The sequence below is a fragment of the Narcine bancroftii genome, chromosome 2, assembly GCF_036971445.1.
Source record: "Narcine bancroftii isolate sNarBan1 chromosome 2, sNarBan1.hap1, whole genome shotgun sequence".
In the NCBI taxonomy this organism is placed as follows: domain Eukaryota; kingdom Metazoa; phylum Chordata; class Chondrichthyes; order Torpediniformes; family Narcinidae; genus Narcine; species Narcine bancroftii.
The window spans coordinates 198,819,619-198,832,000 of record NC_091470.1 but is presented as its reverse complement, the minus strand read 5'-3'; the positions used below and the strand labels follow the sequence as shown (position 1 = coordinate 198,832,000).

Below are 12,382 nucleotides of genomic sequence, written 5' to 3'. Positions count from 1 at the left end.
CGATCTCCCCGTGTCTGTGTGGGTTTCCTCCGGGTGCTTTGGTTTCCTTCCAGCATTCAAAACATACAGGGGTTGTAGGTTAATTGGGTAACATGGGCTGGAAGGGCCTGTTGCCATGCTGTACGTCAAGTTTATTATCATCTGATTGTATAAGTACAACCTGGCGAAACTGCATTCTCCAGTCCTCGGTGCAAAACACGCCGACACACAAACAGTCAGGGCACACAATACATATTCCGAACAAGTATAAATACTGAAATATTGTTTTTTTTTAAAATTTTTTTATTTTTCACACCATAAATCACATTAGCCATGATATACACTTTTTCTTTTTCACACATATACAGTGACTTTTTCTCCCCCCCCCCTCCCTCCTCCCAAGCCGCCACCCCCCCCCTCATCCATTTTAGGTATACAATCTAGGTTGCATTAAGCCAGTCAGACAATGTTGTCATTCAGCAAAAATACACCAGAAATTCTACTGAGTCCATTCTTTTCTTTCCTTCTCCTTCCATCAACTTAGGTAATGTTTGTCCCCGGTAGGTTTTCGCTATTGTTTCATGAATACGAGAGTCTCGGAGGGTCAGTGTGAGCAGTTCCTTTGGTCGTTCAGCGTTCTCGTTGCCCGTGGAAAGAAGCTGTTCCACAGCCTGGTGGTGCTGGCTCTGATCCTCCTGTATCAGAAAAATGCCGTGTGCGGGGTGGAAGGGGCCCACGATGATTTTGCGCGTCGTCTTCTGACAACGATCCCGGTAAATTAATTTAGAGACGCAGCCTGGTAGCAGGTCCTACCATCCTGCGCCATCCATGTGACCAATTAACCTAGTAACCTTGCACGTATTGGGAGGGTGTGAGGAAACCGGAGCACCCGCAGGAACCTCGCGCAGTCATGGGGTGAATGAACAAGCTCCTTACACGACAGCGCCAATTCAAAACCGCTAACTGTGTTGCCCTATATTATGTCATGACTCATCCATTTAAACGGTGGATAATTTGAACTGGCCCCATTCACTGAACGTCAGTGGATCTGCACCTTGCCCACCATAATTGAGCTGTGTATGATTAACGCCAGCCCCTGCACAGGCAGCGTTTCAGAGAGACGTCGTTTGAGATCTTAAATGAGTTGGGAACCATTGATTGGGGTGTGTCTGTACTCCCTTTGCCAAACTCTGCAGCCTGGGGCTTGAGCCTCCTGGCATCCACTGTGGATGGTCACTTTTCAGCCTCCTTTGTCCATGTCCAGGGTGGTGCTCTGTTCTTCAGGAATGAAAGGAGTTCTCGGACATTTAAGTTTCCCTAGTACTCCTTTATTACACACAAGCTCGGTGGGAGGTCCATCAACCCCCCTCCCCACCTCACAACGCACCCGAAGGGAGATTCAGGAGCACTCCGAACATACAAAGACATGGGTTTAAATTCTCCATTCTCAAAACAGTCACTCCCTTGGCTGCAAGCATTAAACCATCAACATTAACCCAAAGTCCATCTGCACGAGGCACCACATTGTAGGTCAATCATGTAGACCCGTCACCCCTCCCCTCGGGTATCTTTCCAGTGTCCATTCCCCTCGTTGTAAATCACATGACTCCAGAGAGAAACAAGACTGTTGGAAATTTATCGTCAAGTTGTTGTTACCAGGCAACACACAGGCCCTCTCGCTGACCTTGTTCAGGGTGAATGGAATTTCAGATTGCTGTCTTTGGAAGGCAACGCACATCCTAGCCCCCCACCTCACTGCCCTTAGTTACTGTATATGCTGTATAGGACAATTCATGTAAGGGTCGACCCCAGAATTTACACAAAATATTGACCTTGAGCATCTCCCTTTGTATAAGATTATTCCCCCAGCCCCCTGCAAAATCTGGCACTTACCGCTGACCAGTGGATGCTGTTAAAACCAAATCACAGTATTTTAATGACAAATTACCCTGTAAAAGTTTCAATCATATTTGGATATTTTAAAAGAATCCACCCTCGGCTCTGGTAAAGGCTGTGCAGAGCCAGACAGACTGAGCGCTGGACCCCGGGGGAGAGCACGGAGTCTTCTTGGACAACTAACGGGGACACGCGCGAGATTGCGTTGATGCCAGTAGGAAGATGGCGGCAGCAGAGTTGAAGCATCAGTGGGCAGACTTTAGACCCGGTGTATTAGGACGAATCAGAATCAGGATTTATTGTCACAAACAAGTCATGAAATTCAGTGTTTTGCGGCAAACATTCATGCTTGATTACAACCGACCGGATCGACCTCTAAGATGGCATATACGGTATTTGCAAGTGTCCTAGGATAAGCAAGTTATATTTACTGCATGTGTTAATTAACAGCCAATCTCAAGCAGGAAGACCCTTACCTCCACACCACCTTACCAAGATGATCAGAATTTATCGAACTATTAAACCCCAAAGTAATCCCACCTCTTTGGAAATCAGCTTCTCAGAAAGCAGTCCACTGAATCTAAGCTGCCCCCAAGTAGACCTTTCCTCAATCTATGAATTCCAGGAGAGCCGGCCATTCATTTGTCTCCTTTTACCTTTCATGAGTGGCCTGGTGGGAAGTTTGTGCCCCATCTCTCAGGATCTGCTGTGGTGGACCAGCTCAACTGAATCACCTGCTGGTCTTTTGAACTTAAGGCAGTTATGGCCAACTGCATGTCTCCAAAATCATTCAGGTGGACCCGACCTCACTTCCTCAATGAAGGACTCTCCTTGTGCAGGGGAGCTGCCTAGTGATCTGTGATCGTAGTTAATACAGTAGAATCCCCAGTATCCAGCACCTATGGGGATCGCAGATGCTGGATAGGCAGATTTTCCAGTTGACCGAGACTCATTCATCCAATACCTAACTAAGACACCTGCATTAAGATAAAAGACAGGGCAAAATATAAAGTAATTTGAAAAAAAGATCAGTATGGTAATATAAATTCGAACCCCGGATGCTGGCACTGTAACAGCGTTGCACAGCCACCACACTAAGTTCCATCATCATAATTAACCCCCCTCCCATTCCCCCAAATTTACAGATAAAGTCTTATTAAAATACCTAACTTTGAGAGAGTCGCCCCAGTTGGTGTATTGGACGACCCTCGAAATTTAAAATCTAAAATCCGAACCTGACGGTAAAGTCTCAACATTGCTGCCATCTTCACCCTCCCCCTCCACATTCTCTCCCCATCCCGCCGGGCTCCGATGCAAGTGCCCCGGTTGGTCCCTCGACTCACCCCCCCACCCCCCGTAAGTGTCCCGGTCTGGCCCTCGGCTCAACTTCCCTCCTCCCCACAAATGTCCCAGTCAGACCCCCCGGCCCACCCCCCCCCCCCTATAAGTATCCCGATCAGGCCTCCCGGCGCACCTTCCTTGCGCTGGTGACCGACTCACCTCCACACAAATGGTGACAAAAGAATGCACGTGTGTTGAGGGGCACCGTGGGTTAAACGGGGCAAACCTGCACATGTCAGACGAAGCCTCAGAGCTCCCCCGCAGGCTCCATCCACCCAGTCGTTTCTATTTGTTATTTATTGATTGCCTCGATTTTTACTTTTGCCGGTTTTTTGAGTTTGAATTCCGGATAATGGGGATTCGACTATACACAGAAGTGCAGGAGAAACCCGACACGTCCCGCAATGACCATGGGAGGCAAAGCTGTATTTTAATTTGAATTCGGACGTTCAACACGGTAACAGGCCCTTCCAGCTCATGAGCCCGCGCCAATTGCACACAACTGTCCGTTTTTTTGAAGGGTGGGAGGAAAGCGGACCCCCCCTCGGAGGAAACACATGTAGAATGTACAAACTCCTTACAGACAGCGCCAAATTTGAACCCCAGTTCCAGTTGCTGGCAGTGCAGCAGTGTTGCACTAACTGCACCGCTCGGTATGTGGCCAACGATTTGGGCCTGGGCCCTCCTGTGGACTTTTGTGTATGAACTGCTTAAAACTGAGCACAGTCACTCCAGGCAGATTGCAGTCAAACTCCCGAGGTAAAGTCTAACAAATGCTGTTGTTTCTGGTCAATGAGGAGTGGGAGACACAAACCTTTTCCCCACCAGAGGTCAATTTTAAAAATGATCTGTAGACAACCAAATATCCGTCAATATATCTAGTTCAAAAGTTGTTAAGGACTCGATTGAACCTGCAGCGGCCACAAACAGCACAGTTCTTTCCTACATTCCATTTATAAGGGAGTAAAATGTTAGTTTTTAAATGTTTAAATTTTATTTGCAACAAGGTAGAGCTGATTCTGGCCCCCGTGCCGCCCAATTACTGTATCTGCGGTCATATAGGATGACTTGTGTATAGGAGTATTGGTTTTACCCTTTGTATAAGACAACCCCAAAAGTTTGGCACTTACTGGTGACCAGTGGGTGCTGTTAAAAGCAGATCACAGTATTTTAATCATAAATTACCATGCAAAATGTTTCCATTTAATTTGGATATTGTAAAATAAACCACTGTCAGTGCCTGTACAGGCCGTTTGAAAGCCTGTACAGTGCCGATTGGTGGTCAGACTGGGCAGCTGCGCTGACACTTCGCTGATAACTAACAAGCCACACTCAAGATTGCGTCGGAGCCAGTGGGAAGATGGCGGTGTGTGGAGACCTCTGTCAAGGTATGGATTTTAGACCCGCTGTTTACGACGACCCCGATTTTAAGGTGACTTTTAAAAGTTTCCTATCCAATAGTATATTCCGTATACCCAAATTAACTAACAAGCCCATACGTTCTTAAAGGGCGGGAGCGCCCGGAGGAAACCCATGCAGACACGAGGAGAACGTACAAACTGCTGATGGTGCGGGATTCAAACCCAGGTCACTGGCGCAGTAATAGTGTCGCGCTAACCCTGCCACCCAGTAAGGGTTAGACAGAACAAAGCTCCCCCGACATTGTCCTAATGCACACTCCCAAAGCAAGGGTCACCAGTGTTAGGATATTGTAAGAGGGTTTGACTGTCTTTGTTTTGTACAGTTATTTTTGGGGACTGTGCCAGCAGTTACAGGTACTTCAGAGGAGAGGGACTGCATTCATTGGGGATTCCTGGGAATATGTTAATATTCACAGTTGATTTCTGGAAATGTGACAGTACTTACTAGGGAGGATTGAGAAATGAGTCAATATTTACTGAAAGTCCCCAAGAGTGTGTCCGGGTTAATAGTGATCCTTGGGTTGCGTCAGTATTTACAGGGGGGGGGGAGGTCCTGGGAGTTTATCAGTATTTATAGGGGGGGGATCCTGGGAGCGTGGCAGTATTTAAGGGGATGTCCTGGGAGTGTGTTAGTATTTACAGGGGAAGGGGGGGAGGGTCCTGGGAGTGTGTCAGTATTTACAGGGGGAGTCCTGGGAACAGAACATGTCAGTATTTACATGGGGGGTGGGGATCTGGGAATATGTCAGTGTTTACATGGGGGTGAGACCTGGGAGTGTGTCAGTATTTATGAGGGGGGGGGAGGGTCCTAGGATTGTGTCAGTATTTACTGATGGGGGGTTCCTGGGAACATGTTAGTATTTACAGGGGGTGACCTGGGAGTGTGTGAGTATTTACAGGGGGGTGGGAGTGTGTCAGTATTTATGGGGGATTCCTGGAAACGCAACATGTCAGTATTTACATGGGGGGTGGGGTCCTGGGAACATATCAGTATTTACAGGGGGTGGGACCTGGGAGTGTGTCAGTATTTACAGAGGGAGAGGGTCCTGGGAGTGTGTCAGTATTTACAGGGGGTGGGACCTGGGAACGTGTCAGTATTTACAAGGGTGGGGTTGTGGGAATGTGTCAGTATTTATGGGGGGGGTCCTGGGAATGATTCAGTATTTACAGGAGAGGGGGTCCTGGGAGTGTGTCAGTATTTATGGGGGGTCCTGGGAACGTGTCAGTATTTACAAGGGGTGACCTGGGAGTGTGTGAGTATTTACAGGGGGGTGGGAGTGTGTCAGTATTTATGGGGGATTCCTGGAAATGCAACATGTCAGTATTTACATGGGGGGTGGGGTCCTGGGAATGATTCAGTATTTACAGGGGATGGGACCTGGGAGTGTGTCAGTATTTACAGAGGGAGAGGGTCCTGGGAGTGTGTCAGTATTTACAGGGGGTGGGACCTGGGAACGTGTCAGTATTTACAAGGGTGGGGTTGTGGGAGTGTGTCAGTATTTATGGGGAGGGTCCTGGGAATGATTCAGTATTTACAGGAGAGGGGGTCCTGGGAGTGTGTCAGTATTTACAAGGGGTGACCTGGGAGTGTGTCAGTATTTACAAGGGGTGACCTGGGAGTGTGTCAGTATTTACAGGGGGGTGGGAGTGTGTCAGTATTTACGGGGGATTCCTGGGAACGCAACATGTCAGTATTTACATGGGGGGTGGGGCCTGGGAACATGTCAGTATTTACAGTGGGTGGGACCTGGGAACGTTTCAGTATTTACAGCGGGGTCCTGGGAATGTGTCAGTATTTACAGGGGGTGACCTGGGAACGTCAGTATTTACGGGGGGGGGGGAAGGGGGTCCTGGGAATGTGTCCGTATTTACATGGGGGGTCGTGGGAATGTGTCAGTATTTCCGGGGCGGGGTGGTCCTGGGAATGTCAGTATTTACAAGGGGTGACCTGGGAGTGTGTCAGTATTTACAAGGGGTGACCTGGGAGTGTGTCAGTATTTACAGGGGGGTGGGAGTGTGTCAGTATTTACGGGGGATTCCTGGGAACGCAACATGTCAGTATTTACATGGGGGGTGGGGCCTGGGAACATGTCAGTATTTACAGTGGGTGGGACCTGGGAACGTTTCAGTATTTACAGCGGGGTCCTGGGAATGTGTCAGTATTTACAGGGGGTGACCTGGGAACGTCAGTATTTACGGGGGGGGGGAAGGGGGTCCTGGGAATGTGTCCGTATTTACATGGGGGGTCGTGGGAATGTGTCAGTATTTCCGGGGCGGGGTGGTCCTGGGAATGTCAGTATTTATGAGGGGTCCTGGGAACGTGTCAGTATTTACAGGGGGGTGGGGTGGGAGTGTGTCAGTATTTACAGGGGGGTGGGAGTGTCAGTATTTACAGGGGAATCCTGGAAACGGAACATGTCAGTATTTACATGGGGGGTGGTGTCCTGGGAACGTGTCAGTATTTACAGGGGTGGGGTCATGGGAGTGTGTCAGTATTTATGGGGGGGTCCTGGGAACGAGTCAGTATTTACGGGGGAGGGGGTCCTGGGAGTGTGTCAGTATTTACAGGGGGGAAGGGAGTGTGTCAGTATTTCTGGGGGAATCCTGGAAATGGAACATGTCAGTATTTACATGGGGGGTGGGGTCCTGGGAACGTGTCAGTATTTACAGGGGTGGGGTCATGGGAGTGTGTCAGTATTTATGGGGGGTGTCCTGGGAACGAGTCAGTATTTACGGGGGAGGGGGTCCTGGGAGTGTGTCAGTATTTACAGGGGGGAAGGGAGTGTGTCAGTATTTCTGGGGGAATCCTGGGAATGGAACATGTCAGTATTTACATGGGGGGTGGGGTCCTGGGAGTTTGTCAGTATTTACGGGGGGGGGGTGTCCTGGGAACGAGTCAGTATTTACGGGGGAGGGGGTCCTGGGAGTGTGTCAGTATTTACAGGGGGGTTCCTGGGAATGTGTCTGTATTTACAGGGGGGGTCTTGGGTGTGTGTCAGTATTTACCAGGGGTGGGACCTGGGAACGTGTCAGTATTTACGGGGGGGGGGGGGTCCTGGGAACGTCAGTATTTACGGGGGAGGGGGTCCTGGGAGTGTGTCAGTATTTACAGGGGGGGTCCCGGGAATGTGTCTGTATTTACAGGGGGGTCCTGGGAGTGTGTCAGTATTTACCATGGGTGGGACCTGGGAATGTTTCAGTATTTACAGCGGGGTCCTGGGAATGTGTCTGTATTTACAGGGGGGGTCCTGGGAGTGTGTCAGTATTTACCATGGGTGGGACCTGGGAACGTTTCAGTATTTACAGCGGGGTCCTGGGAATGTGTCTGTATTTACAGGGGGGGTCCTGGGAGTGTGTCAGTATTTACAGGGGGTGACCTGGGAACGTCAGTATTTACGGGGGGGGGGAAGGGGGTCCTGGGAATGTGTCCGTATTTACATGGGGGGTCGTGGGAATGTGTCAGTATTTCCGGGGCGGGGTGGTCCTGGGAATGTCAGTATTTATGAGGGGTCCTGGGAACGTGTCAGTATTTACAGGGGGGTGGGGTGGGAGTGTGTCAGTATTTACATGGGCGTGGGAGTGTCAGTATTTATGGGGGAATCCTGGAAACGGAACATGTCAGTATTTACATGGGGGGTGGTGTCCTGGGAACGTGTCAGTATTTACAGGGATGGGGTCATGGGAGTGTGTCAGTATTTATGGGGGGGTCCTGGGAACGAGTCAGTATTTACGGGGGAGTGGGTCCTGGGAGTGTGTCAGTATTTACAGGGGGGAAGGGAGTGTGTCAGTATTTCTGGGGGAATCCTGGAAATGGAACATGTCAGTATTTACATGGGGGGTGGGGTCCTGGGAGCGTGTCAGTATTTACTGGAGGGGGGTGTCCTGGGAACGAGTCAGTATTTACGGGGGAGGGGGTCCTGGGAGTGTGTCAGTATTTACAGGGGGGGTTCCTGGGAACGTGTCAGTATTTACGGGGGGGGGCGGTCCTGGGAACGTCAGTATTTACGGGGGAAGGGGTCCTGGGAGTGTGTCAGTATTTTCAGGGGGGGTCCTGGGAATGTGTCTGTATTTACAGGGGGGTCCTGGGAGTGTGTCAGTATTTACGGGGGGTCCTGGGAACGTGTCAGTATTTACGGGGGAGGGGGTCCTGGGACTGTGTCAGTATTTACAGGGGTGGGCTCGTGGGAGTGTGTCAGTATTTACGGAGGGGGGATCCTGGGAATGAGTCAGTATTTACTGGGGAGGGGTCCTGGGAGTCTGTCAGTATTTACGGGGGGTCCTGGGAACGTGTCAGTATTTATGGGGGAGGGGGTCCTGGAATGTGTCAGTATTTACGGGGTGGGGTGGGACCTGGGAACATGTCAGTATTTACAGGGGTGGGCTCGTGGGAGTGTGTCAGTATTTACCAGGGGTGGGACCTGGGAACGTTTCAGTATTTACAGGGGGAAGGGGTCTTGGGAGTGTGTCAATATTTACAGGGGGGGGTCCTGGGAATGTGTCCGAATTTACAGGGGTGGGACCTGGGAACATGTCAGTATTTACAGGGGGAGTCTTGGGAACAGAACGTGTCAGTATTTACAGGGGAGGGGGCGGTCCTGGGAACGGAATGTGTCAGTATTTACAGGGGGAGGGGGTGGTGGGGTCCCTGGGAGGGTGTCAGTATTGAGAGTGTCCCGGGGAGCGTGTGTTAATAGAGATTCTCCAGGAGTATATTACAGGGGATAATCGTCTGGAGTATTTCTATATTTACAGAGGGGCATCCCTGGGAGTGTGTCAGTATTTTTAGGGGAGATGGGACAGGGGGATCCCTGGGATTGAAATGTGTCAGTATTTACAGGAGGAGGGAGTGGTGGCGGGGCCTTGGTAGTGTGTCAGTATTTACAGAGTGTCCAGGGGAGTGTGTTAATAGAGATTCTCCAGAAGTATATTACAGGGGATAATCGCCTGGAGTGTTTCTACATTTACAGATGGGGGTCCCTGGGAGGGTGTCTGTTTTAGGAGGACGCTGGGAAATGTGTGTTTTGCAGAAGACCCCAGGAGTGCGTCAGTATTTCCGGGGGTTTCCTCGTAGCCTCTATATTTACTGAGCAGGGTCCCTGGGTGGGTGTCAATGTTTGCAGGAGTGTGTCGGTATTTACAGTGTGGTGGGGTGGGCTGAAGAGTTGGCATGAGCGTGCTTGTATTTAGACGGTGGTCCCCAGGAGTGTATCCATTTGCAGGGCGTTTCACTGAGGTCTGCGTGACTTGTCAGAGGCTGATTATCTGACATGCTTGATGCTGCTGACTGATAAACAAGGGAACTTTGACCTTTCCATAGAACACTGCAGCGCAGAAACAGGCCCCTTTAGCCCTGCTCATCCGTGCCGAACCATTCTTGTGTCACTGACCTGTGCTTACCGCTATGCCGCCTCATTCAATCTCCCCTAATTCTTCGACGATCTGGGGAATAAAGTCCTAACCTGTTTAACTCAGTTCCTGAAGTCCAGGTGGCATGGTTAGCACAGAGTTGTTACTGCACCAGCAATCGGGACCGGGGTTTGAATCCTGAGCTGTCTGTAAGGAATTTGTATGGACTCCCAAGGGTTTCTTCTGGGTGCTCTTGTAAATGTACTGGGACTTGCAGGTTAATTGGACGGCACGGGTTTGTGAGCTGAAAGGGCCTGTTACTGTGCTGTAGGTCTAAAATTTGATATTAAATTTAAAATATTACAGATCTTTTGAGCTTCACTGTATTGTCCTTTGTTTAATGCCTTACCCAAAGGCATTACCACGTGCTGACACGGCGTTGGCGGTCCCTTACCCTAAACTTTCATCCCTCTCCCATCCAGGTTGGCTGCGGGACACCACCGGCAGTTACACGGCTTCGTTCGTGGTGGCAGGCCTTTTCCTCCTGGTTGGCAGCCTGGTCCTCTTTGGCCTGCCCAACGCCTTGTCCTGCTCCCCCTCCCTGCCGGCCAGCCAACCCCAGGGAGAGGAAGAACGCAAGCCCATGGCCGTCCAGAATGACCTTGGATCGAATCAACCGGTGCCCTCAAAAGCGCCAAGTGACACCGCTTCGATGAATATTGAGATTGCCCCCGCGTAGAAATTTGACCTGATGAGGATTGTCAACCACTTGTGTTAAAATCAGAGCTGATAACCAATGTCATGTTGTGCCTCCTTGAACAATGGCTTCCTAACTGACCTCATGATTGAAACTACTGAAAAAAGGATTAATTATTGCAGCAAAGTGCTGTGGCTAAAAGATCACGAATTCAGCGTGTGAAATGAACTTGAGTACAACAGTGGTTGTGATTGGCCGTCATCCAGTCTAACTGGGTCATTTAATGCCAATTTAATACATGATTAACCCTCTCCCAGCTATCCAGGCAGACTTGCAAGATTTCTGGTACCCGTGCAAGTCTGTGCCTGAATGAAACTGATCCTGGACTGGGAGGGGGGGGGGCGGTTAGATGGGATTCCAGAGCAGGGTGTGAGGATGGGGGAGGGATTGGCTTGCTGACCTGCTGCATTGTCTAGCACTAGAAGAGCAGGAGACAGTGCGAAAGCTTTCGCTGTTGAATATCTTGTCTGTGTTTATCCCTGTGTGCTGTTTTGCAACCTCTGGTGGGCGCCCATCGGCGAGAGGAGCAGCCCACGTTTACAGAGCTCCCGCCTTGGCACGGACGAGAGAACTGGGACAGCTGTAGTGGGAGAGGAGGTGGATTCTATTCCCTCTTCCACCAGTGCCTCTGACATCCCAAACCCCACAGCCTGTCAGCAGCGGCCTTTGGTTGGCAATGCTGCCTGCGATTTGCGAACTTGCTGTGTGGCTGCATTCCTGAGAAATGAACTCTGCCCCTTAAATACTCAGGGAAACATCACCCCCCACCTCACTGTCACGGCCCATCCTTTAACCTTGGACAACCGTGATTCAATAATGCTTTACATTCCGAAGATTTTAGTTTGATGTTTTCAACCTTCCTTGAACCCACGGGGGAATAAAAAAGTAAGGCATATTTTGGAGTAGCAAAGGTCACCAAAGGTGGAGGAGGTCCTTGCTCGGAACTCAGGAACTGCATTTAACGACCTGGGGATAAGATGGGGGAGGAAGTTGGGTGAAAGGGCCGTTGGGAGTCGGTCCGTTCAAAACCTCAGGAAATCCTGATGCCTGATCCATCTGGAAAATCCCACCCAGTGGTTACTGCATTTCCCAGAAAGAGAGAATGTTTTAAAATAAAATAAAACATTCTGACGTTTTTTTTGCTGCCCTTTTGTTAAAACCGGTTGTGTTCACCAACGAGACTGTTATTGAAATTGAGTACTTAATCCCTAATAAACAGGGTCAGAAATTTCAATTTTCGTAGTGTTTTATTTAATTCATGTCATATTCTTGAACAGAGTTAGAGAAAATACATCTTTCTAGGGCTTCACCTTTTCTTACCAACGCAAATCTCCACACATTGTAGAGTTTGTGTTTGTTGATAACACTGGACAACAAAGATTTTGCTTTCTGAACACTTTTGGGTGGATTTTATAAATTTTATGATCATGAAAATCACCGTAAAATTTCCCTATCACGTATCCATTGGTGCCAGCCGACTGTTGTTGGACACTGACACGAGAGGCATCAGATGCTGAGGTCAAACGAAAATCAGCGGCAAAGCATGATTAAACATGCAGTGAACTGGAATTCACTGTCTATGGGTAGATTAGACGACCGGCCCCTCCTCTTGGCTCTGCCCCCATCAGTCCCAATAGAAACC

General features: G+C 49.6%; 1 protein-coding gene across 15 annotated transcripts in view; it reads left to right on the top strand.

The window, feature by feature from the left end:
- slc16a13 (solute carrier family 16 member 13) overlaps positions 1–11,974 on the top strand; it is a 51,550-nt gene extending 39,576 nt beyond the window's left edge. For all 15 annotated transcript variants that reach the window (XM_069920004.1, XM_069920003.1, XM_069919993.1 and 12 more), the window contains one exon: positions 10,466–11,974. In XM_069920004.1, coding sequence (XP_069776105.1) covers positions 10,466–10,722 — 257 coding nt within the window. In that variant the 3' untranslated portion in view covers positions 10,723–11,974. The remainder of the gene's footprint in view (positions 1–10,465) is intronic.
- The last annotated feature ends 408 nt before the right edge of the window (positions 11,975–12,382 follow it).